Here is a 27,116-nt window from a genome sequence, read left to right on the forward strand (position 1 = left end):
ATTAATTTTATCACCTGAATTTTATTTACTGATACAAGACTTGGGAGAGATGTATGCACTCGCCGCGGTTGCTCAGTGGCTATGGTGTTAGGCTGCTGAGCACGAGGTCGCGGGATCGAATCCCAGCCATGGCGGCCGCATTTCGATGGGGGCGAAATGCGAAAACACCCATGTACTGAGATTTAGGTGCACGTTAAAGAACTCCAGGTGGTCGAAATTTCCGGAGTCCTCCACTACGGCATGCCTCATAAGCAGAAAGTGGTTTTGGCACGTAAAACCCCATAATTAATTAAGAGATGTATGCCTTGCTTTTAGCATCTTACAGTAGAACTATTTATATTTCAAAGAAGTCTCAGCTCATGCTAGCATGAAAGTGAAAAGTGATTAAGCTGGTTGCCTAAATGTGGGGTCTTTATTTTATATGATAACTTTGTTTGAAGGCTTTTGTGCCCTTTCAGTGTGTACTAGGATGAAATTGTAAGATCGTGGTAGTGGCCACCTTAGAATACTATAGCAGCAGTACTAATTGTACTTATTAACATCTTGGTTTGCTTGCCAGGTTTAGGCGTGCATTGCATGTCCCGAATATTCCATTCAACAAATTATCCAAGTAATGCTTTCCTAAAGTGCTAGATCTTCAGTAATGTCAATACTCCTGACCATTTTGTTTAATTAAAGCACATATATGATTGTGACATGCAGAAATATTTTTGAAACCAAACCACTGATTGTTAGCTGTAGCCCTGCTGGGTGAAGGGGAGAGCCCACTGGAAAAATATGTCAATTTTCTTTTGTATTGCTTGATTTTACAGCTCAGCAAGATAAACTAAAGAAAGACAGTGACAATCAGGATGTGGGAATCATCAGAGAACTCGTGAAAAGCCATGATGGCAACTTTGAGGATGCTTCGGTTCTCAAAGCCCACCACTTCAGGTATCCCATTCAGCAGCTTATGGAAGAAAAGGTAAGGGGTTTTTAAAACTTTCAAGTAGTCATTTTTATGTTGTGGCTCGTTTTGTATGATACTGAAATGTCCTGTAGCTCTTTTTAACCTAGTTCAGGAGTGGGAATCCTGCGCCAATTGTGCCATTTTTATATACACTCAAGTTGCTGCCCCAAATTGTGTAGAAAGCAGAATTATGGAAATTGTGCCACACTGCGCCAAAACAGCTTTGGCTCTGGCGTCACTGAAAGATGGCCAACTTAGTGTGGTTGGTCTTGGAGGTCTTGCAAAAACAGAGTTCATATTCTGGCTGCCAGTGGGCGTCAACAGCCGCAGCCAATTAGGTTCCCTGAGTTAAAGTAAACGTTGTGACATTCTTTTACCTTGTCGCTCGTGCCGGTGAGTGAGGACAGGTGAGGAAGTCCAGGGCTTATCTGCACTTTCCTGTTGCATGACCGCTGTGATCAAAAAGAACAAATTGGTGGTGCAACCAGTCGGGGGAAACTGCATGGGGTGAAGAAACTCTAAGAAAGGGGGGGGAGGAATGTTGCTACTTTGAGTCACTCAATGTGAACTTCAGATCATGTCGTGGTGTTTATAGTGAGTAGTGAATGGCAAAGCGAAGCCAGAGGCATGTAGAATCTTGAGTAGAGCTTGGTTTAAACATTCTTTACTTGTTCATACAACCCGTTTCCTGCTTCTATACTTCTAGGTATCTCGTCCTTCTCTTCCCATTACTCTTACGTATCTTTCTTCATTACTAATGTTGACTTGTTCACAAGTAGCTTACAATTAAAGCTGTGTTGGGTAATTTTAAAATATTTTCTAAGAAGTATTTGAATATGCATACTACACTCGCACACAAGTAACATCGTCTGACTATCTGTACATTTGCAAAACCCAAACTTAGTTAAGAGTTTTGTATCTGCAGCTGACTCAAACCGACAACAAATAGAGAAGCAGGGTGTCACATGAAAACTCAGTGTTTAGGAATATGATGGCAACTGTTACAATGCAAGCCTTCAATTTAGTAGGAATTTCGTATTTCTTCAGCAGTTTGTTGTGTTTGCAATAGATGACTACTGGATCAGGCTTCTCTCTTTTGTGTTGGCTTAGTAATGTATCATATAGACTTGTGCAAAGGCCACACCCACAACTTGGCAGCCCCAAATTTTGATTTAAAAAAATTCCAATGGAGAAGCAATTGCGTTTTACGCTCCGATGCCACGCTGGCTCATCTGTGAATTCTCGCGTGCTGCATACTTCCCTGTGCCCCCACTAAATGGCGAGAGCTATGCATTGACCTCTGATGCAATGGTACATCTGGGGATCTGGGGTTTGCAAAAGTTGCAGGCTTCGCTGGCACCATTTTGACCAAACAGTTCAATCCCATCTAAGGGCCGCACCTCATCAAAATTCTGAAAAAAAAGTACAGCCCTTACATGAGTTTATGTGGTAGTTTATGCGTTAAAATTTCAGTTTCACTCAAGTGGAATTTGTGTTCGTACACCAGTGAATTACCTCATCTGCTGCTTGCCTGCATCCCTCCTCCTTGCTACTCCGGTCTTCACTGTGGTAGGGACTTCTGCATACATTGAAGGGGGTAGTTGGGCTTTGGCTGCAGTGCGTGGCTTTCTGCCAATACCTTTGAGAAGATCGGGAACAGGTTCTTCCCACCCTAAGTAATGACAACCCCTTTACTAATTTGCTTTCAGGGTCTGCCATGTTTCTTAGCATATGTATGGGCTGAGAGCATTCCAATTCATCCGCACATTTACAGATTCGGGCCTTTCACACGTGGGGCCTGATTATGACATGTCCATTGTAGCTAAGCCACTGAGGCATGTGTCCTCTTTGTGTCTAGGTTATCTATAAGGAAAGTGTTTTTCTATAGGACAGAAACGGAGACCACATCTTTCATTGTGAAAATTGCTCTGTTTTTTTTTTTTTTTTGACCTGGTGTAGCTGCACAAGTACCCCCCAGCGCTATAAAGGCCAGCTCTCCATTACCTGCGTTAGTTGGTGGCCTTTACACTCTTGCTATAGGCTGTACTTCTGATTTAACCTAACTGAAACAGGCGAGTCCTACATTTAAGTGCAATATTAAAATGGACTGTGTAAACCAATCGTCTAGAAGGAAGATGGGCCATTTGTTTAGCTGTGGCAGAGCCACTTACCGTATTTACACGATTGTAAGTCGACTCGAATGTAAGTCGACCCCCCCATATCCCGTGACCGGGGGAAAAAAAAAAGAGAGAGAGAGCATACCCGAGGGCGCATTCGATAACGAAAATTTATTAGTAGCTGACATGGTCACTGGACTACTCGTCTTCACTAGTGCTGCCATCGTCATCGTTGCTGCGGTCCCACAGCGCGTCAGTGTCCAGTGAAATTTCAAATTTGGCAAACATTTTGCAGAACAGCACCCCACGCCAAATGCATCCAACCACACGCAGCCGTCAGGGAGGCTTTTTTGACAGGTCCGGTTGGCGTAATTTTGCAGTCTTCTGCCGCCAGCCACTCGTTGTACTCACGGCGGAGCAGAACCTTAAAATTAAGGCGAAGGTGCGGGCTTGTTTCATGACCACATCGCACTTCACTGGCAGGGACCGATCACGCATTTCAGCGACGTACGCCGCAAGCTTAGCCTACAGCTCCGGAAAGCGTCCAGACTTCGGCACGTGGGAAATTTCTCACTTGCCGTCACAGGTGAAAATTTCGCTTCGCTGCAGTCGCCACTCTCGCACCACCCGTTTAGAAACATCGAAATTGCAGCCCGCTGCGCAGCGATTTGTTTCTTCGGCGTAAAGGATGGCAGCCCTCTTGAACGCTGCTGTGAACGAGTCCCGAACGATTAGTGGGCCTGGAGCACTCATGACTACTGGGGAAGCATAGAAGTAGCACGTAGCCGGCAGTCAAGTGGAACGCGTCTAGCCTTTAAACAGAGAAAGAGAAACCCGCGAGCGGTGTCTGCTCTTCCATGAACTACCGATGATAGTGATCTAAGGAAAGGAAGGACGCTTGATTATTACTCCCCGCAAGCGCTGCCGTTCTGAAGGTGTTGCCGCAAATGGGAACAGCGGCGCTTCCATCAACTATCGACACCCCCTCCCCCATGATTGTTGCATGCACTCTAAAACTCTCAAAAATGTTGAAAAACCCTTCCGAAAAGCGAACAAACACGTCGGATAGCGAAAAGATACGGGTAGGGCCATAGAGCAAACATAAAATTGTAACTACATTGTAGCTCCCGTTGGTATCGCTTTTATTGGCGGGGCCATGTTTTGGTTTCGATTGTAAGTCTACCCCCCCAACTTCAGACTATCAAATTTTAAAAAAGGGGTCGACTTACAATCGTGTAAATACGGTATGCAGGGCTCCCTTATTGACAGAACTTAACAATATTGGAGGAGTGGGAGCGTAGAGAACTTGTCAAGTGATGGTGGGAAGTAGCTGAGAAACAGTGGATGTAAGTGTTTGTGTGGAAAATGTGGTGCATTCCTCCTCATGTTGGTTGTATATATACTGTTAAAGGGCCCCTCATCAGGCCCCATAACAAATTTTGGTTATTCACTGGAAGTTATGATGTGTCCTCTCGGGAGCATTCTGCTGCAAAAATTGTTCAAATCGGCTCATGAATAGTTGAGATAGAAATATTTCAGTGTCGCGAACCCATGATTTTAGGAGGCGAGCTTCACCGCAAACATAGACGCTCTCTCCACTTGCCCCGTGTAGCCTCGTCAAGCGAAATTCCTTCCCTGCATTCTCTCATACCAAACCTCGAGGCCTTCATTTTTTTTTTTCTCCTCGCTTTATTGTGGTATGGCGCACTTCTGCTGACAGCGTCGCGTGTGAGCTGTTGCGATTGTCTCCTTTCGCGCAGCACACGATTTTGCATGCTGTGCACGAGGGCACCTAGTGGTACAAGTCAATGCTGCACAGATACTGAGGCAGACACAAGCAGATTACAGAGCATGATGCCACGCTGGAACACGGTAGAAAATGGCATAGTTTCATCGACTGCATGACGTGGGAACAAGCATACGAAATGGAAGTTCATCTCTCTTGCTCAGGTGCAGAGTAAAATAAAAACAAGCAGACATTCAGTTTGTGTGTTTTATTATTTCTCTAAGCTTTAATTAATCTATTCTGGCAACATATTACACAAATAACAGATGTTGGCTTGAATAATTCTCGAAGTTGCGCGTTACCATGAGCGACGTCACAGCGTGAATACGTGTGCGTAGGCGCACTAGCACATGCACGTCATCCTCCGGCTTAGAGCGTGGCGGAGGCGAAGAGATGGGAAAACAGCATTTGGTTTGAAATTTCAGATCTTTCCGTGGCATGTAGTGATGTAATACTTTGAAGACGCGATCGTTATCGTGCATTGTGTGCTCTGCGCTTGTCAGCTCAATATGGCCAGACCTGGTGAGGGGCCCTTTAAGTTACCACATAGTATTTTCTTTTGAGAAAACACTAGCCTAATGATTGCAATGCTTCTTTCTTAAAGGGCCCCTCAACAGGCCCCGTTGGTGCCCGTCCTGTTGCTGTGTGTTTTTTTTTTTGTCTTCATTTTTTCGTGCCATAATACTTATTCCAGCATTTCTGGTCAAGGTTTTGCGTGCTGTGCTTTTTATGGAAATTCCCAAGCTCGTGTTGCTGCTGGCTGTTAGTGCATTGCAGGCATTCGTGTGACGCACCGGCATCATCCCTGCTGCTATCGAGAGTGGCGTCCCTGAGAAGGAGGGCACATGTCTTTGTTGGAATATAGAAGTCATTTCGCTGCGGACATAATACTTATGCATACAGGGTTGTATGCATTGTATGATGTACGCACCATACTTCTCTATTTTAAATGCCCTAACCTGGTGAAGGGTTCTTTAAATTAGAAAAAAAAAAGGAAAAGAAACAGAAAGGTGGTTTGACATGACATTAGACCCAAGTAAATACATATATGTTGTTTTGCGATGGTCACAATTTCACTGTCTGCTCCCAAAAGTGACAGCATACAAAAGGGCTCATTTTGTCCTTGGAAAATATTGCAATTTGTAAGCCAACTGAACACTTTATTTGGAAAGCATCTGAACAGCTGTATGTGAGGAAATAAATGTGACCGGGAATGATATGCATATCATTCCTTGTGCATGTATGAAAGGGATAATGTGCATACGTAGTATTCACAGTTGCAGTTTTCAAATTTATATATATCCACTGTTTGAGATGGGTTTAAACAGAGAATAAGTAGAGAGTTTTGCAGAATTACACAACATGTAAAAAATTTCATGAGGGGGATAATTGTCATCCACCCAAAAGTGGCATGAAGCTACAAAAGTCACTGTTCCTGCGCTTGAAGTTTTTGATGAACTTGGCCTTGAGATGGCATCTGTTAGCCTCTTGGTCAGTAGTGCAGAAGTCTGAAGGGTAGAGCAATCACACTGGAAGGACGGCTTAGAGTTTCCCTGACCAGGTTGAATTTTTTTTTTAACTAGGAAGCCTTTTTATAAACCCATGTGCAAAGGCGCCGACTACGGGTACCCCCCCCAACAAACACACCTAAAGTATCATTACCAGAGCTTTGTCCCCCACATCACTTGAGGTTTCTTTTGACTTTCCTCGACCTTTTCACTTGAAATTTTATTGGCTCTAATAGCTTACTGCATCATTGTTAGTGCGGACGTGCATGGCTTTTAATTCATACTTTATTTTTGTTTTTGCAAATCCTGACAATAGGAGGACAAGCGTATATGAAGCACTAGCGGCAGCTGCCTCATCCCTGCTTTCTCATTTCAACGTTGCTTGAAATTTCTGCTGTGAACACCATGCACATATACAATATATTTAAATATACACGCAGGACAAAGTTTGTTACATTTTGAAAGAGATGGAGGTAGCCAATTAAAAATTATTTCTAAAGGTATGGATAGCCTATGCCTAGAGAATGAACACGTTGCTGTATGTTCACCACACTTCAAATTGTTTTGCTTGCTTTTTTGACCATGAAAAAAACCTATAGACTTCAGTGACCCCTTCGGCAGAGTCTTTTATCAATGGCGTGTAAAATTCACGTGAATGTTGTGTGTCTTAGTATTGCTCCTCTTTCCAGTAAGCAGTGCTAGCGACTCATGAAAAAAATACATTTCTAATAATTTACGACTATTATTGGGGATGGAAACATAGTCAGTTGCATGCAAAGGTCATAAATATAGACAGGGTATCACAATTAACTGTCATGCACCAAAATTAAAAATAGCAATGCGTTACTCGAAGGAAACCTAGTGCATATTGTTTGCAGTACAGTGGAGTAGCTGTGAGTAATTTTTTCGTTACTGAGATTTAATTAGGCAATTGCAATTAATTATCTAACTCGAGACTTACTATCCAAATTATCAAAGCGTGAATGAGGCATTTAAAGGCACAGCCAAGGGACAGCTAACTGCGGTATATTCAGCAACTTACTAATTGTGTACTAATTTTTTTCGACTGATTAATAAACTTCGCAGAATATGAAGAATACCATGGGACTGTGCTCCCACCCGGATCATAAAGCAGCGCCCTTGAACTGGCTCCCTCTGAGTTATCCAGTATGAAATAAAGGAAATAAAGAAAAACATAGTGATCGAGCTAGTGCCTTATCTGCCGCACCCCGGCCGAGGTAACACGTCGCGTTTGGTGTTATTTGGAAACAAGCTGTGATAGCTGTTGTCTTAGTGTAGATAAAGTGCACGGATGTCAACCTATTTTTTTTTTCCACAAAAGCTATTACCAAAAAGTGAATTGGCAACGTCAGTGCAAATGTTTAAAGGTGCATTTTGTTTTGTCCCAGTCACCATGTCTTTCTCTGATAAGCAGAAGGTAAGAATGATCCTTGCCTTGGGATCTGTAAATAGCAACAAGAGAAAGGCCGCAAATATATGTCAGTCTTGGAAGTGTGGCGGTAGGCCAAACATGTTGACTATCATCAGAAATGATGAAAACCTGAGATGAACCAGCAGATTCAAGAAACAGCGGCGTAGGACTCCATCTTTGAGTCCTAGCCTATGCATAAATGTTGTAGCATTTACGGCCTCAAACCCTCATGCTAGCGTGCGGGACGCGGTTGCCCAGGTGCCATTTTCCAAGTCATCAGTTTGGAGGATTCTAAACGACAGCCATTCACCTGTACCACTTTGACCAGCACCGATTCTTGGAAGACATGTAAAATAGTCTAGATTTCTCGAATTGGGTCCTCACAAAAGCCGATGAGTCACCGGACTTTTTGAACAACATTGTGTGCACAGATGAAGCCAATTTTCACAGAAACACCCAGGTAAATTTGCATAATGCACACTATTGGAGTGACTACAATGCACTCTGGGTAAAGGGCAATTGGCACCACTACCAGTGGTTGTTCAATTTGGGGTGCAGAATTTACGCTGGTGCTATAATCAGTCCCATCTTCTTCGATCACACACTGACTGGACAACATTAGTGGACGAAATCCTTGAAGTGGTGGATGAGTTTCTCAGTGAAGTCCTGCTGTCATGTTTTCTACTTCTGTGGTATCGGCAAGATGGAGCACACAGCACCAGCCGAGCACGAAACTGGCTGGATGTGACTTTTCATGCACAATAGATTGGAATGCACGGGCCTGTAAATTGGCCAGCTAGGTCATGTGATCTCTCTCCACTTGATTTCTCTCTTTGAAGTTATGTGAAAGATTGTGCTTAGATGTTCGAGACGGACGTCAGATTAGTTCAAGGCAAGGATAACAGATGTCTGCCGCAGAATTCCGGTGTCGGTCATCAAGAAAGCCACTGAAGATGTGACCAAACAGAAACAGTACTGCTTAACTACAAAAGGAGACCTATTCGAACACATCCTCTGGCAGCAGCTGGTGTTCAACGGAGCTTATGAGTTCATCGATAATGGCACTAAATTACTGTTATATAAAACTATTGCTCGCCCTATACTTGAGTATAGTAGTATCGTTTGGAATCCCTACAACCAGTACGAAATAGAAAGAGTTGAGGCCATCCAAAGGAAAGCCATTAGATTTATCTACCGACGTTATGACCACCATTTCTCACCATCGTCAGTCATGTCCTCACTCAACCTAATGTCTCTAGCCGAACAGCGACATGTTAGTTCTTTAAAAATTTTTCATGGCATTATTCATTCGTCTTGTCGCCTTTCCAGTAATGAATATATCACCTTTGCAAAAATTTCTTCTAGTAGGAGACAGCACGTGCTTAACATTACACCCTTTTTTACGCGTAATAATACTTTTAAGTATAGCTTTTTCCCTCAAACAATTGAAACTCTGAATTCGCTACCAGGAACCAACTGTTCTCTCCCATTAAATGAATTCTTGTCTGTGCTCCCTCAACATTACGCTTAACTTTATGTGTTGCCTGTTGTATACCTTTTTTTGTACTATATTGTATTATCCACTCCTGTTATAGCCCCACCAGAGGCTGCAGTATGTGAAAAAAAAAAAAAGTTGTAAGGGCACACTGAAATGTGATGTTTTTTTTTTCCTTTTTTGTAGACATCCTGATTACCAATTCGGCTCATTTGAAAGGGTTATATTTACTTTCTTGAACACATCAATTTGCCTTTTCTGTACACGTTGGTCCCTTGCCGGTCTGTTTATTTCGCTTTTTTTTTTTACACGAACCTGTTTTTGCAGCATGTATACAGTTTCATGAAAAATAATATGGTCCCTTTAATTTGGCTTTGATCCGAAGCAAGTTTCTGGTGCGAAATATAGCTTTGCATGCACTCTTTCAAAGCGGTGTGAGCAAAGCCGGGATTTTGAAACATTCTGTGCCTGTTACATTGTTTTTCACATTTCGTGCATGGTCAGAGCGGCGCTTTGGCTGCGTTATCAAGGGGCTTTTATCAGTGTGATCAGTCGGCCTTGAGAGACGGATAAGTGTGACATAGAAATGCGAGGAAGGAATAGCTGCAAAGCTGCGAAACCTTCTGTTGGTGCTTCTTCCGTACCATTATCAAGGTGATGCGGTCTCTTCGGATTTGCGACATGCAATGCAGTTGCTTTCAATCAGCTGATTTGAGGGTGTTGCTTTATGATGCGGGTGGGAGTGCACTCACATGGTATTTTTCATACTTCGTGAGGTTTCTTTGCCAGTTGGAAAAAAGTGTCCGCAATTAGTACGTTGCTGAAAACACCATAGTTAGGTGTTATTTGGGTGCCTACAAATGCCTCATAGACACTTGAAAAATGAGGACAGTACTTCACAAGTTAGTTAAATTAAATTACCGAATTAAATCTCAGTAACGAAAGAATTACTAGCAGCTACTCCACTGTACTGGGAACAATAAGCACTAGGTTTTCTTCGAGTAACACAGCTGCTCTTTTGTTTAAGTATGGGTGCATGATAGTTGGGGAACACTGTATGATTCACTCGTAAACCGAAATGAGGCCAAACTGTATTCACTCAAAATCAGAATCAGCTGCAGTCATGCGCACCAGCACTTCAAGTCGGACTCACAGAAAAAGAAAAGAGGGAGAGAGAGAGGGGGGCTGCAGTTTCTCTGGAAAGGCGAAGCAGTATTAGTGATAGCCAAGTATGTGACAATTACTTGAAGGAAGATTTCACCACCAAGAGGACTCGGGCTGTGAAATTGAACTGTCTCCTACTATGAGGTCTTGTATATACTCGTATAACGCCGTCACTTCAGCGCTCAATTCTTTGAGGTCATATGAAGTTTGTTCAAGTGCAAGAAATTATATATATATATATATAATGTATGTATATAAGGTTTGGAAAGCTGGTTGCCCCCCCCCCCCCCCTCCACCTCAGAAATATGAAAACGGTCTGATTATGCCCATGTGGGTTTCCTTTAGCATCATCATCATCAGCCTATTTTATGTCGGACTGCAGGACTTCAGGATTTTACTGCAGGACGAAGGCCTTTCCCTGTTATATTCAATTAGCCCTGCCCTGCGGGCGCTAGTTGGAATTGGTTGGTGCAGGACAGAGGTTTCCTTTGTACCTGTCATCAACATGGTGTAATGTTTCAGGCATACATTAAGTCATTGTACATCAGCCACTCTTGGCATCATACATGTACTCCTATTTTTTTTTTTTTTTGTAAGTTCTGGACCCAAGAATAGAGTGGACTTGTGGATGTCTTGCTCAAATGGCTTCATTTATGCAGGATTACATTCATGTTATTGTTAGAGTGCCCAAATGCGTCGAGCCTTGTCATTCTTTGTTGGTCACGTGGAAACATTTGTTTTGAGTATATGAGTTAAAGCTTTTGTTTGTCCATTTAGCTTCTCTTCCAATGTTGGCATTTCTTATATGTAGCGTTGCTGTAAAAGGGAGAAATAAGTGGTGTGATGTGGGCTTATGTTTGGATCAAAATTTCCTTTTAGTTTGAACTTCTCTATATACCATGGAAATGTTCAGGTAGAAATTGTAAACTGTGGTATGTCTATGTATATATATATTTTTTTTTTACATTGCAAGGATGACAGTGATAAAGCACATCGAACCAGTGCTCCTGATTCAGGGTTGAAGCGTTCTTCCTGTTATGCCTCCCCTTGATTTTAACAAGCTAGATGAAATGGTTCAATGGTGCAAAGGATCCAAAAAATCTGAACTGCTCTTTTGTATTGTAAAAAAATGTGTTGCCCGTTTTGCTGTGCATCTATTTTAGTTGAGCATTTTACGTTTCTATAGATTATTGCCAGCAGCTAAGGGCTCTTGCTTGCATGTCTTAGCAAGTAATTTCTTGTTGTGAGCTCGTGTAATGGTTGAGAACTTTCAGATTCTGCATGGTGACTTCAAGACTCTTGCATTGTCTCTTGAACCAGCAGCCTTTGACACCAGCATGTGAGCACTTTTTGTTTTACGCATGATTGGTATGATCGTGGAAGGTATGCTAAAAGTTCCTTTTTTAACAGCAAAAAGCTAAACAAAACCTATGAGGAGGGTGTCCTGAAGGAAGGTGACCTAGATGAGCGGATCTTTCTTGATGACAATGCCCAGGAGCGAATAGGTACACCACGACATACCTTGGACTCTGTGCAGCGTGAGCTACGAATGTGCCAAGCTGACACCGTAGTCAAGGTAGGGCATTCTGTTTCCATCCTGCCATACTTGCTGTGCCTATTCTGAAAACACCACATGACACTTGCATTTATAGCTTATGGGATGTTCATACAGCAGACGTTTTTCACTGTTTCAGTGAAAAATACTGGATCGCAGAATATTTCATGTTGGCATGAACATAATTCTAAAAGAAGTAATCGATTTGTAGACATTTATGTAGTGGGGATACTGTGAGCTAGGAGAGTGTCTTCCCTCTAGACAATATAGTATCTGATGCAGAGAAGGAACTGAAACATAGTTTCCTTCCAGTAGCTGGTGGAGGTTCCCCAGCTTCTGACACCCTTGACAGGCCGCAGCAATCTGCACAACCGTGAGGCCATCAATCGGAGCCCAGTGTCGACTGCTACTCAATGTGCGAGCAAGTTGCAGGCTCTTTTGGCTGGCTGCAAAAATGCCCCAAGCAAGGAGCTACAGGCTCTCTTCAGGTATGTACTGCAGAGCTGTCACTTTCACATGTAACTTAGGTAGGTTGGCTGAGGGTTCGGGTACCAATCTACTAGGCTTATCATTTTCTGAATGTTAAGTAAGGCCAGATCGAGCACCTTTATAATCATGCTTATATTTGGGTTTCTGCGCACTGACCCAGAACAACCCAAGCACGGGAAATACTTTGAAATCCTTGACATTCTGCTGTCTTAGCACAAAATGGTATATATATATATATATATATATATATATATATATATATATATATATATATATATATATATATATATATATATATAATACTGAAACCTGGTTAAGCAGTAGTTGGCGGGAGCTCGGAAAAAGTATGTGCTAAATGCTAGTATTGCTTAACCGAAATAGCGTGAGATCGCCCGCTTAGTTGTCAAACACGGAACTACGAGAGAGTACGACGAAAGGGCAGAAAACATGCAGTATTTATTCACTTGGTGCGATAAAAGTATGTTATTTTCGTTTGATGCCGCGGCGGGCTAGCAGCGACGACGACGGCCTCAAACTTGCTTAAGCTGTGAGCCCCAGCAGCCGCCATTTCTCGGCAAACACCTGCATGAGGTTGACGTAATGCACAGCATCTGCCACTGCTGGGCCTGAATCGCTCGTGCTGTCACTTTCCGTGTCATCCTCATGACTGTTGTTAGGCGACATTTCGGCAATAACAGAGGCAACGAAGGCGAATAGTCGAACCTCTTAGCTGACGTATTTTCACGGTCACAGCAGCATTGCTGACCAACTTCTCCTTCGCGTTCCAAATGCACACACTTTAGTTAACGGTAGATCCCTTTCGCGTGCCAGCACCGACTTTATGCCACGTTCGACAGCACGAACGATGTCCAATTTTTCTTCTATGCTGAGCACCCGGTTTTTGTCCTAGCTTGCATGACACCATAACATGAGCCACAACATTCCAACTCTGGCACGGCGCCGAAATGATGCTGATGTTGATGTGGCTTCACCTTTCCAAGCGCCCTCTGAATTTGTGCTTGGAGGCCGTTCCTATCTCTGAGGCTCGTTGTTCTGCTGGGCCAACGTACCGCCGTGATTTGGCGACGAAAAGTGGAAACATGATGTGTTAACTGACAGATATGCAATAAGCTGGTATGGTTTATGCGGATACAAAATGCGTTATGTTCAAAGGCCGCTGAGTCAGGGATTTGACTTTACTACGTTTAAAACAAAACTACTGTTTAAGTGTAAGTCGAGGTTGAACGAGAATTTACTGTATATATAAAGAACTTACAACTTTATTTGCTTTTCTAAAATTCGATCTATTGCTGAGAAATTAATAAAAATAGATTTGAAAGAGTACATTATCAGTTTTAACTTGCAAAGTGTTTCTCCTTGGTGCCCTTTTAACATGTACAGTAGCTTTTATTCGGGCTTGTTTCTTGTTCTAAGTTTAGTAGAAGGCAGCATGACATGCATGGCAACATATGTGTCTAGCATGTGATGTGTCAGTGCTAAGAGGAGACCCTCTACAGATAGACAGAGAGAGAGAGAATAACTTTATTGTATTGGGGAAAGGGGGATTGGAGAATAGGAGCTTGATGGGTGGCGCCCAAAGTCCAGGGCTCCACTGGCTTCTGCCGCCAGCCGAACGTGACCAGAAGAGCCTTCTGCACCTTCAGGCCTGAGCTGGCTAGTTGTGCCTCCCATTGCTCCAGTGTGTTAGATTATACCTAACTAAGTAGGCATTTAAACTTGGCGGTTGAGATGTGGTACAAAGATGGTGATGAGTCGCTACACCATGGACAGGCACGGCCATACATCGTTGGAAAAATTTTGCTTAATCTTAATAAATTTGGGTAGACCCTCGTCTGAATCCTGTGGAGATCTGTTGTATCTTCCCCTTGCAAAGATGTGTGTTGGGAGCGCTGTATCTTTGCCGCATGCCACACTGGTCAGCAAGAATATCGCGTGGTGCCATACGTGCCGCATCGTGATCCTCCTCCTCGCGATGGCTTTCCTGTGAAGTGGCGGGTTGTGACTGGGAGGGCGATGGTTGCTCCGCTCCGTTCGTGAGCTCCTGAGCTAGAGCGTCAGCCCTCTCATTCCCTTCCAGGCCTGCGTGTCCTGGGCACCAGACCAGTCTGTATGTATTTTTCAGTTCCTTTCCCAGGAGGTTGCTAACCTTGAAAGGGAGATGGCCATTCATAAAGAAGTGACACGCCTCCTGAGAGTCTGAGTTGATGGTGTTGTATGACTCCCCTGCCCATTCCCAGTCCGTGATTGCCAAGGCGATGGCGAAGCATTCTGCCTTGGCAATGTTTCACGGACTTTTATGCAGGGAAAACACAGGGAAATCGGGGCATGGAAATTCAAGACATGAGTAAAACAAGAACAAGGGAAAAGCAGGAGCCAACTTTTCGACAAGTGGACTTAAAAAAACAAGTCCATTTCTTGAAATGTTGGCTCCCGCTTTTACCTTGTTCTCGTTTTGCTCATGGGCTTTTATGGTGATTCTATGCCTAAATTAAAAAAAAAAAGTGGGCAAGTATGAACTTTTTCGAACACGAATCGAATATGAATAGTAGGTATCGAATATTGAATCTAATATAGTCAAATGCAGATGCATATATATTTACAGCAGCAATATTTACTTTGGTATAATTAGGTACTGTGCCTGTACTGAGTAGGGCAAAAAAGACTGCTAACAATCAGTGACAAAGGATAATTTTTAAACTTAATATGTATTACTTATTGACATCAAAAACTTCACGGAATTGACTCTCAATAACCGGACTTTAGTCAACCAAGGGAACAGGCTGGTTTCAGGAAGGGATACTCTACAGTGGATCACGTCCATGTCATTAACCAGGTTATCAAGAAATCCGCAGAGTATAATATGTATGGCTTTCATAGATTACAGAAAAGCATTTGATTCAGTAAAAATACCAGCAGTCATAGAGGCATTATGTAAGCAAGCAGTACAGGATGCTTATGTAAATATCTTGGAAAATATCTAAAGAGGTTCCACAGCTACCTTAATTCTACACAAGAAAAGCAGGAATATATCTATAAAGAAAAGGGTTGGACAGGGAGACGCAATCTCCCCAATGATATTCACTGCGTACTTAGAAGAAGTATTCAAGCTCCTAAACTGGGAAGCTTAGGAGTAATGAGCGACAGCGAGTATCTCAGCAACCTTAGGTTTGTCAATGACATTGTTCTATTCACAAACAATGCAGACGAGTTACAACAAATGATTGAGGGCCTTAACAGAGAAAATCTAAGAGTGGGGTTGAAGATTAATATACAGAACACTAAGATAATGATGAATAGCCGGGCAAGGGAACAAGAGTTCAGGATCGCCAGTCAGGCTCTAGAGTCTGTAAAGGAGTATGTTTACCTAGGTCAACTAATCACAAGGAACCCTGATCATGAGAAGGAAATTCATAGAAGACTGAAAATGGGTTGGATGACATATGGCAGACATTGCCAGCTCCTGGCTGGAAGCTTACCATTATCATTGAAAAGGAAGGTGTACAATCAGCGCATTTTGCCAGTGCTGACATATGGGGCAGAGACTTGGAGACTGACAAAGGAGCTTGAGAACAAGTTAAGGACCACGCAAAGAGCGATGAAACGAAGATTGCTAGGCATAACGTTAAGAGACAGAAGGAGAGCGGCTTGGATCAGAGAGCAAACGGGTATAGATGATATCCTAATTGACATAAAAAGAAAAAAAAATGGAGCTGGGCAGGTCATATAATGCGCCGGTTAGACAACTGTTGGACCATTAGGGGGACAGAATGGGTACCCAGAGAATGGAAACGCAGTCGAGGACGGCAGAAGACTAGGTGGAGCGATGACATTTGGAAATTCGCGGGCGCTGGTTGGAATCGGTTGGCGCAGCACAGGGATAATTGGAGATCGCAGGGAGAGGCCTTCGTCCTGCAGTGGACATAAAACAGGCTGATGATGTTGAACTTTAGAGCTTGGTTGCAGACAAGCTTTCGGAGCAAGAGTGGCGGTGGTGTGACTAGCTTCCTAAAAACGCTGAATTAGTGGTTGCTGAAAAAAAGACCAGTACTTGTCAGAAAAGAAAAAATGAAGTTGTTGGCACTTGTGTATAGTATACATCTGTAGAAAGGCCCATTGCAAGGAAAACATCACGGGTTGTAGCGTTACTAAATCACAAGTTATAATGTGGTTACTAAATTAAAACACAAAACTGTTACATGGCTGTACTGCCAAAACATTAAATGATAGCCTACAAACCAAAATCACAGGCTGTCATGTAGGCTTCCACAGTGAAACCAAAAAGAAAGCTCTTATTATCCAATTTGTTTCTGCATTACTTCAAAAACTTTTGTCTCACTTCTGATAACTTGCAATACATTGTTTAGCAAATGGAGAACAGTAACCAGACTTTAGCATTCGGCTGTTGCGAGATGATTAGTTTCAACTGCTTGAAAATACCAAATAATTCCTTTTCGAATATGGATACGAATAATTAGTGTATAGTAGTCGATTCATGTTTGAAATCTTGAATATTTGCCCGCAACTAAGAAAAAGGATTTTTTGCTGGCTGTATACTGCATGTAGCCAATTTGCAGTTATTTATCATTCCTAGAAAATTAGTTATTCGTAATGTGTGCTGGATCACCAAGCTTAAACTGTGAACTTGGACTGAATGTGCACAAGGTGCTTTGTTTTGTGAAGCATCGGACATGTAAATGTTCTGACATGGAAAAAGTAGCACAGGAGATTTAATGGCTACTTTGTCATAATTGGTTTCAAGGCCATTGGTATTTACTTTTACCATGCTCAATGGGCTACTGGTAGCTGGTTAAAATGCATACAATCAGTACATATTTTTTATTTGTCATAACTGGCATTTTGTTTTCTTGGGAAGTGGCATCCAAAAACATAGCCCAAGCATATACAAGCTTATTGGCAAATGTCCTGACGAAGCTAAACTAGCTAGGTGTTTTTGCTGTGTTAATTGGTAAAAGGATAATTTACATCACTGCTACACATTGGTTGTTTAGCAGTTGAAGTTTACCAACTTTGAGGCAAATTTGAGCTTGTTTGAACTGCTCACAGTGTCATAAAGCACTGATGAAATGCCTGCATCATAGTTACAGGGGAGCACACATTCTGAGCACATATGTGGAGCTTTAGTACAGACGGCAGAACTATGGACACTTTGCGCAGAGGCAATGTCGTACCCAATGAAGTGTGAGCTGAGGGGCGACTATTGCTAGTTGAAGAAAATTGACAGATTCTGTCTCCAGGCTTCGTGTGTGGGCTGGTGAAACTGCTTTTCCATTGAGGTTCATTCATTTATAGTGCTCTAGCTTGGACAGTATTTTGGGTGTTTTCAGGCTCCTTGTGACCTGCTTCTCTTTCCTAGAAAGGTGTTTTTATAGGGATTAATAAAATTTGGGGGGCTGTTTTAGCATTGGAATGCCCTCTCTGGCTATGGTTGTGTGAATTTAAAATGAATTGGTGCTCTATGTCATTCCATCCTTTCTTTTTTTCTTGAATGCTGAAGAAGTTTGTTGGCTTCAGAACATGATATTTATGCGTTGTTGCATGAAAATTTATCACTGCAGAGCCTTGACAAAGGGAGTAAAAGAGTATTGTACTTTGAAGGCAATGTCCTTTTGGCGTCACGCTTGAGCTTTATACTATATTTTCCACTTCTTTCTTTGAAATCTTTCTAGGCATTACTGTAGTGTATAAGCGGTGCTTACTGCAACGGGCTTAGGGTGAGCTGCGGCTGAATGTCACTTGTGGGTGTATCTCTTGCTGTTATGGGCATATTTTAACAATATGGATGAATGGTACAGTGCAACAGATTGCGATGGTTTCTGTACATTGTGAACTTGTCTGCATTCATTTGATGGATTTCATTGAGGTGTCCTATTGTACTCCATGGGCTTACTTGGGATGTAAGCTTCCATTGCTTGTTTTGCATGTAGGGACTAACTTTTATGTAAACTACTGTTCTAATGTACTTGATTTATGTAATTTTTTACAGCACACTTGATCCTTCTCTGGAAACCATTGTCTTGGAGACTGTGAAGTCAATGGGGGACGCCTTCTGTACTGCATATGCCCAGGTAAGCAGATGTTCTTCTCGTCATGCACATTTGTGTCAATCAGCATTGATCAGAGTTTGACGTGGGGCTATCCTTTTCTTTCAAGTTCTGTCCTTAAAAGTAGAGATTTTTCTTGCTCCTGGAGTTGCTGGGTGGGCCCATTCAGTTCCTTAACTTCTAGTGTATAAAACACTGCGCTTAGCAGGGTGAGTACTAGATTAGTCTGTAACCTCTGCACATATAGCATGTGAATCCACCTAGATCAAACTGTGATGCCTTGAACCTGAATAAAGTATATTTGGAAAAAACATGTTAATGTGGCGTGTTAATTTGGCATGGAAGCATATGCTCCAAGCTCTTGTTTACAAAAATATCCAATGTATGAAATGTGCTCATAACACATCCAGCACATTGGTCAGCCTTATTCTTCGGACCTTTCCGATGCAAAATATGGTGGCTCGAATTATCTCATCCAAAGGTATTTAATGTATGCAGTCTTTCCTCATGTACATTATTAGAGTCAGTGTTCCCCCAACATCATTTTTCTTTTTTTCTTTCTTTTCAGCCTACATCTGACCAGCGAGGTACCAGTGCACATATGGATTTTGCTCGGAAACGGCTGCAGTTAGGAGAGACATTGTTCTACAAGGCATTTGAAAATATTGTTAACATTGAAATGAAGCAGAAAAGGCCAAATAATACAGACCTTGCAGTGAGTGTTTTCGGATGTCTGTGTCTTATGTGTGTGCTCTTCCATTTTGTGCAGCCATACTTATGATAGAGGTAGCTGTAGTCACCTACAAGCTAAAACTGCAGGGGCAATGCACCCCACAAAGACAATGTTTATATGTAGGCCTACCTTTGCTCTTGCTTACAATACACATATCATGTGCAGCGTTTGAACCTAGACCTTGCCCTTGACATTAGTTGAACTACTGCAGTGGTGCGAGTGTTCTGGGAAGAAGGGCTTGTTTGTGAGGTGCCAATACGACAGGGACTCCAGGTTTGTGTTAGAAATGATAATTTTTCTTGTTCCTGCAAAGGATCCATGAGGGAGGCTAATATGAAAACTATATAGCAAATTGAAGTGAGTGAGTTTTTGCATTACAGTTTTCCAGAAATCACTGTTTGATTGCATGTTAGACATTCCCTTTCATTTTTGGAATAGAGTGTACAAACAATGTATTTGCCACGAGGTCGAGCTACAAGGGGCAGCACTGATACAGCATTAGTGTGGATAAGCGGTCAGCGGCACGCATTGAAGTATGCATAGCGGTGCTTCGCTGTGAACAATTTGGCCCGTTTTTATGGTAATGAAGTGCGCTGACTGCAGTAAACTGATTATATGTTGCCCTCCAATGGCCGCCACATTTTTGCATGAAATGTGCTGAAAATTTCTGTTTACTTCAATGAGAAGCGCAACTGCCATTCAATGTGGTACGGGCACTCAGCCAAGCGATGTGCATTTCGGGACTTCCTTAGGGCATGTTTCGCTGGTGTTCTGCCTGCTCTTCTAAAATTGTTGTGCTACTTAATTATTACCACAGTCTCTGCAAATCTTTTGCTGGTTATAAGAAAGTCAGCACCTCTGCACATGAAGTTAAAGTTGCAGGTAATGTGCACTTTACATAACCAATATTAGGCATGCATCTCCCTTTCCTTTCTTTAATTCAAATGCAGGCAGCTAATGAGTTCAATTAAACAAACTAGGCCACTGTGAGTGATCGCACGATAGCAGGATCACCAGATTGCTTAAGATGAGAATATTTTTGTTGCAGCAGCACTAAAACGCTTAGTTTAAGCACTATGCTTGCCTTGCATGGTTATGCGCAAAGTTGTAATCACTTGGCCTTTTTTGGTGCGTCACCTTGGCAGATTTTAGCAGAAATGATTTGGCATTGTTTAAAGACAAGCTGGATTGTGGAAGTGCTTCCGTTAATTGTTAAGACCAAGGGACACTGGTGCATGCAGCTGCAAATTTGGAAGGCTTGACTCGCAACATACAAAATCAAACGCCATTTAATGCTTTTTGAATTTTCAAGTGGTGGTCCTGTGCTTCAATTTTTTTCTACTGTGTAGTTTGCGTGTTGTGTTAGAAGGATTTTTGTCTGAGTATTGCCAATTGATTTCATTCAAGCAGCTTCCACAAAGAAACAACTGCATGTTCATGTCAGGGGTGGTACAGCTGCGCCAATCGCACCGATTGTGCTAAAGTGCTACATTTGCGACTTGCTGTGCCAAAACCGTAAAATTGCTTCAAATTGTGTCTAAGCTGCACCAAAACACTGAAAGCGACCACCAAGTGTTCATGTTTAGGCCAGTTTTGGAGGGAAGTGGCGTTAAGGTAAGTAGCCTGGGTTTCGTTAAAAAATGAACTCTTGGGATATCAGTAGTTGGTGCAGTCGTCGAGCATTGCACCACTGCAGCCTGCGTTCTGCTGCATTTACATGCGATAATGAACGATATTAGCATGTCCACTAACTCGTATTCATTTTTTTCGGGAACCTTTGAGTTTCTTCATACTTATCCCATGAGGTGCCAACGGCTGTGCACGATAATAGTACTTGCCAGCCAGGCTGGTAGACCAACACGCTTTGCTGGCTCGGTCATCTGCTCTAACCCTGTGTTAGAAGACACCTTTCAATACTCACTCAATGGGTTTATTTTGTTTGTGTGATATTTTCTCGTAGTGTGGTGTGAATATACATCGTTAAAACTAAATTCGAAAGCTTTGAATGGGCTGCTTTAGACATGGTTAAAACAAGTTGGTAGGGGCCTTGCAGCATTTATTTTTCTGTCATGTGGTTGGTGTGACACCTGTATCATTAAGCCCCAAAAATAAGATGTGTAACGTGGAAATGCAAACGAAAAGGAGCGAAGTGCATGAACATGTGTACGCCGATTGGGACTATTAACGAGCATAAGAATTGGCACTGGAAACATGACTGGTTTGATTACGTACTGCGAATGTTGGCTGTAGTTAGTAACGGGCATGCATCGGTGAGGCCAATATGGAAATTCAGTACAGCAGCAAACATGCCTAGTCATTCACAGCACAAATGTGAAAGCTCTCCACATCAGCCACATTCTGTTGGGAACAGCAGTAAATTCACAAAATCATTACTAATGGCCGGAAACGCTCTGGTTTGCTAAGCATTTTGTGATAAGTCTTGGTTTGAATCATTGGAAGAATGCTTGCAGAACGCAAAGTAGTACTGGTTAAGCCTTAATGGAGCTGTAGGTGTATGCTGTCATATACTGGCGTGGCGGGCATCACATCGTCCTTCCTGACACGCGGTACACAGAAATTTCTCTAGCATATGTCAGCTGCACCGTCAGAGAGAGAGAGAGAGACAGAAAAAGAAAACGCGAATGCATTCATCATACTGTTCGTCTGGAATTTCAGTTTGTGTTCGGGCATCATACTTCCGCAGTAAGCAGCATGCGGAAACAGGATTTTTGTTCAAAACAATAAATTGCGATCGCTTTCTTCATTAAGCTCCATATTTGGAGTGTTTTGTACCAAACAAACCGCTTCCAATTTAATATTCGCAGCTCTAAAAATCCCTTTTTTCTCCCGGTATTATGCTCCGGATTCAAAATCTTCTGTTCCGACACCAAGATTTTTCTGCTCCAAAAATTACTTAAGAATTGGTTACAGCTGTCCCACCCCTGTCATGTGTCAGCAATAGCATAGGTGTTGGTTGACATAGCTTTATTGCACTCATCAGAAAACATTTTGTTCTATGCAGTATTTTCAAATGTTTAATATTAGTCAATATAAGATTGACATGGTATTGAAGGCATGAAGTTCGAGACTTTAATGGCGAAGTGTTGTGGACCTAAGCAGTGCATTGTTCCTTTAATGTGGTTTTTCCATTTTTTTAAAGCGAAGGGTTCTTTGCCTACTTTGTCGGGATTTGGTATGGGTCGTGTTGTCCCCCAGTGGGATCAGTGGGAGTTTAAGACAAGTGGTTGCTCAAAAAAATAACTATGTGTCCGATGGTGGAATTTGAACCAAGGTTTCCCAGCACAATAGCCCGATGGTTCTAACACATGCTTAATTCTCAGTTTTACCACTCTTTGCTCGTGGTAGCTAATGATTTGGGATGATTGAAATGCGCCTTGATGCATACAAATGCAAGTGCATCCAAAGTGCATCCATTCTATAGATCATCTTGACTTGTGAATGCATGCTGAAGAATCACAGGGCGACAGTTGTGTACGGCAGCACCTGGTGTAAACTAAAGAAACAACCACATTGTGCTGGATATTTGAATGGCTTATGATTACATACGTTTATTACTCTTCTTCGCTTGTGTTAGCTAGCACGTTGAGACAATAGAAATGCTCATTTGCTCTACAAAGGTGATAAATGAGTTGTGAGGATTCCCACAAAGCATGAGATCTGTATGATTTTGTGTTCTTTTTTTCTTTGGTTCGTGAGCCTAGAATTCACAACGTACAAAAAAAAAAGATAGTGCTGCAAAAAACTATTTGCTGTGAGGTCGGCCTAGAGGTAGTAGCATTGCCGCCACAGTGTAGGTAGGAGTGTGGCAACATGCATCGAAATGCATTTGCACTCAGTCATACAGTCAATTTCGGCACTTTCTTGGTGCTTCTTCTGTATGCTCAGCTTGCATTCCAAATAATCAGTTAACATTGTGCAATTTATGTAAGGCTGCACTTTCAGCTAATCTTGTATTGGTATGCAAATACCCCAATATTACTGTAAAAATAAGTTAACTGTTCTTATGCATGCATCAGTGGGTGTTCATTTTTTTAGTGAAATGCAGAATTTATAATACAGTTGCTGAGCTCAGTTAAGCACACTGTGTCACCTGGAGCTGACTGCATGTTAACAGGATTGCCAAGTGCTTCACAGGCAGTTGTTTTGATAGCACTAACAGTAAAAGCATGCAATTTTTAAGTGCAAAGGTCAAGTGCACAATGGCACAAAAAGCTTTGGTAATTAACACGTTCACTGCGGTAGCGCTTTTGGAAGTCTCAATTCCTGTGCATCGTGACCCATCAGTGGGTCACTTGTAGTGTCCCTCTGGTGGGTCATGGGTCCAGTGCACCAGTGGGTCCTTCTGGTGCATCGTGACCCACCTGTGTGTAACCAGAGAGTTCCTCAAGGCATAGAGAAATGGCAGCACAATGTGTCAGATGAGAAGCAATAATGATTTTCCCTCGCCATTGATTTCTAACTGATGTCACATGTGCACTGCAGGAAACCCCTGCACAGCCTACACTGTGGGAATAACTGCCGCGGCCCACCTGTGTCCCACGCCGCAGTGAACATGTTTTAAGATCCATAATGAGTAGCATGCCTTCTTTAATTATGGAGGTAATTATGGCCACTGTCATCTGTCAAGCTAATATTACTATTTTCAACAGTGAAAGAAAAACAGCTACAGACGACTCAGGCTTATGATGTGCTGCATCTAGTGACTGTGTGTCATACATGCTAACCCTTCGAGGGTCACTGCCATATATGTACAGCAGCAGAAACAAATCCCTAGTAGTCATGGCCAAACATGTACAGTGATGACTGAATGTGTGAAAGGAAAAAAATGTATAGACTGTATCAGGCACACAGCCACACTGGGATATGTGAAACATCTTCAATGTGTTGCAGAGGGTGTATGGGCACAACCGTACTGAAATTACATAACAAAGTACATATTACATGTATTCACACATTAGAAAGCTTGCATGTCTAACTTATCTCATGCTAGCGGGGTTCTTACGGTCTAATTTTGCAATTGGGCTTGCTCCCTATTCGTAGTGGGCCCATTGTTTTGCAAAAGATGTTTGGGCACTAGGGTAAAGAAACGACACTCCTACTGGTGACACCCAAGACTGCCCTGCGCTGCTCGAGCATGCTGCACTCATAGATTCTTGGGGCTCCTGTGCTTGCCTCAATCTCCTGCACTTGCACTCCCTATGGAGACAGACAAGTTGCACCATGGTCAGAGGGGGTGGATATCTGTCTTGCTGCCCAAGTCTCTTCATGCCATTTCTGGACTATACATGTCGAACGCAGGTGGGCTTTAGACGAGCAAGTCTGAAATATCTGCAGTAATTGCACACCTGTAGGCTGTATAATACCTGCTGAGTACCCTTTTGAGTTTGAAAAATTATACCTGTTATGGCATAATGAGCTCTCTCTAGCACGATCATTCCTGCCTGGATGGACAGACAAACTGCCTTGCTATGCCTCTCCGAACACTGTGCACGAGCCTAAATTTGTTCCAATTGCATCATGCATGGAGCGACAACAGCTCTACGCACGTGACACATGCATGATCCAAGTAATGGCTTCTTTCCCCTACGCAACGATACCATAGTAAAGCACATGATATCTATTCACGCATTAAAAAGCTCACATGCTTAACTTATGATACAGCTAGCGGGGGTGCTCTTGCAGTAGTGCTCTTGCAATAGTGCTCGTTCCCTAATGTAGCGGGCTTGCCGGGGTCAGAGATGGTGGGCACGAATTGGCATCCCTCTGTATTGCGGCCAGTTTCTTAACGTCATTTTTGGACTTTATGTATTCTATGCGGAGGCGCCATAATCAAACGAGTATGAAATTTCTGCAAAAAATTGCACACTTGTGTGCCTCATACACTTGAACCTCGTTATAATGAGATGGAATATAACGAAAAAATGGATGTAATGAAATAAATGAAATCTCCATAGAGATCCATGTATATAAAACCTCGTTTTAATGAAATGAAATCATCCTGCCAGTGGATGTAACAAACAACTATATGCGAATCCAAAAAATACTCAGCGGTTGTGCGCTGAGTACAGTGCTTTCTGCAGGGTTCGCTCGTTCATCGTGGCAGTTAAAACTCCCGTATCCCTGTGTTGAATACGCTGTCGAGCAACACTGGTATTTCTCACTGCTGCGAGTAGCCGCGCACAAGCAGCAGCTCACTATCGCACTTCTCCACTGACCTCTCATTCTTGCACGTGCTTGGCTGTGCAAGCTGCACCGGTGCAAAAGATTAGTGCGTTAACTTCTACTGCACAACGCGCCGTGCAGGCATGCATAGCTGACTGTCGGCAAGCCTGCACGAGTCGCGCCATGCTGTGTGGTAGTGTGAAAAAATTGCGAGTTCACTTCTCTCTCTACGGTGCGCTGTGCAGGCAGCCACAGCTGGGCCTGGCCTCCGAGGTCTACCCAGCGCAATCTCGGGGGTCACGCCCAGCCATGCACTCAGATTTCCCTCTTCCTGCGCCGTGCCGCGCTGCGCTGCATGGACTGCCAGCTGTGCATGGCATCCCAGATCGTATTGGCACCGGCGCAATCTCAGAGGCCATGACCCGACCGAGCCACACCGGCGCGGCGAAGTCCGCTTGCCTCCTTGATCACATTTCCATGTTTTCACATTTCACATTTTCATTTCACATTTCCATTTCCATGGCCTCCGAGGTCTACCCAGCGCAATCTCGGGGGTCACGCCCAGCCATGCACTCAGATTTCCCTCTTCCTGCGCCGTGCCGCGCTGCGCTGCATGGACTGCCAGCTGTGCATGGCATCCCAGATCGTATTGGCACCGGCGCAATCTCAGAGGCCATGACCCGACCGAGCCACACTGGCGCGGCGAAGTCCGCTTGCCTCCTTGATCACATTTCCATGTTTACAATTGTGCACCCTATTGGGCATGTTCCAGTAAATGGCAATAGTCGATATAATGAAGCCACAGATATAACGAAGTAATTTTGGCTCCCCCTTTAACTTCGTTGTAATGAGGTTTCAGTGCACGAATTTCTGATGAGCAACAGTTTGACTTTGATAAATTATACCTACAGCGGCATAGTGAGCTTTTGCTTGGAATGACAAAGTACTGCCGAGCTATGGCTATCTGAACGGTGAGCGAGAGGCAGAATTCAACTCCCATTGGGTCAAGTCTGGCGCAAAATGGTGCCGCCTGTGAGTGCGACACATGCATGATCGAATAATGGCTTCTCTTCTCTACACAATGATACGAAATTAAAAGGCACTTGGGTAGTACGGTTGTAAAAGTATCGGCGTAATAATATAACATGTTTACTTTGCTTGCGCTTTTATCAAGCGTCACCCTCTGACCGATTTTAAGAATGTTTCATGTGAAAACTCACTTTTTCGGAACAAAGTACTGCTTAGTATCACTCTGGAGGTGCCGTACCTTGCGTGACTTCTAGAAAAAATCCTCATTGTGCTGCCATGCCTTGACTTCCGCCAAAACATATTTTTATCTTTGCCCTATGGTGGCTGCAACTGCGGTAGTTTGGCTGCATTCCCAATTTGCCTAGTTGATTGCCATGTGCTCACGCCCCCGCTTGCAATCTCTATGATTGGAAATCACGTGCGCTTCATATTGAGTACGAGCGCTGGGAAAGAGATTTGTATCTTGTTTCTTATCACTCAATATGGTACTGCGTGATGCTTGCCCACATTACTGGTGTGCGATTACTTTATTTACAGGCAGGCCCTTGAAAAATGGCAGTACTGCTGTGTGTGCGTCTCTTTTTACAAGACAC

The 27,116-nt window shown here is 43.0% G+C and overlaps 1 protein-coding gene and 1 pseudogene across 3 annotated transcripts in view; both read left to right on the forward strand.

Annotated features, from left to right (window-relative positions):
- LOC135898039 (retinoblastoma-like protein 2) overlaps positions 1-27,116 on the forward strand; it is a 127,558-nt gene that overhangs the window by 12,490 nt on the left and 87,952 nt on the right. For all 3 annotated transcript variants that reach the window (XM_065426773.2, XM_065426771.2, XM_065426772.2), the window contains exons 6-11: positions 813-964; positions 11,726-11,790; positions 11,862-12,027; positions 12,322-12,494; positions 18,521-18,602; positions 19,147-19,293. In XM_065426773.2, the coding sequence (XP_065282845.1) occupies positions 813-964; positions 11,726-11,790; positions 11,862-12,027; positions 12,322-12,494; positions 18,521-18,602; positions 19,147-19,293 (785 nt within the window). The remainder of the gene's footprint in view (positions 1-812; positions 965-11,725; positions 11,791-11,861; positions 12,028-12,321; positions 12,495-18,520; positions 18,603-19,146; positions 19,294-27,116) is intronic.
- LOC135898057 (U4 spliceosomal RNA) lies at positions 17,680-17,811 on the forward strand (annotated as a pseudogene).

This window comes from Dermacentor albipictus, chromosome 1, assembly GCF_038994185.2.
Source record: "Dermacentor albipictus isolate Rhodes 1998 colony chromosome 1, USDA_Dalb.pri_finalv2, whole genome shotgun sequence".
Taxonomy (NCBI): Eukaryota; Metazoa; Arthropoda; class Arachnida; order Ixodida; family Ixodidae; genus Dermacentor; species Dermacentor albipictus.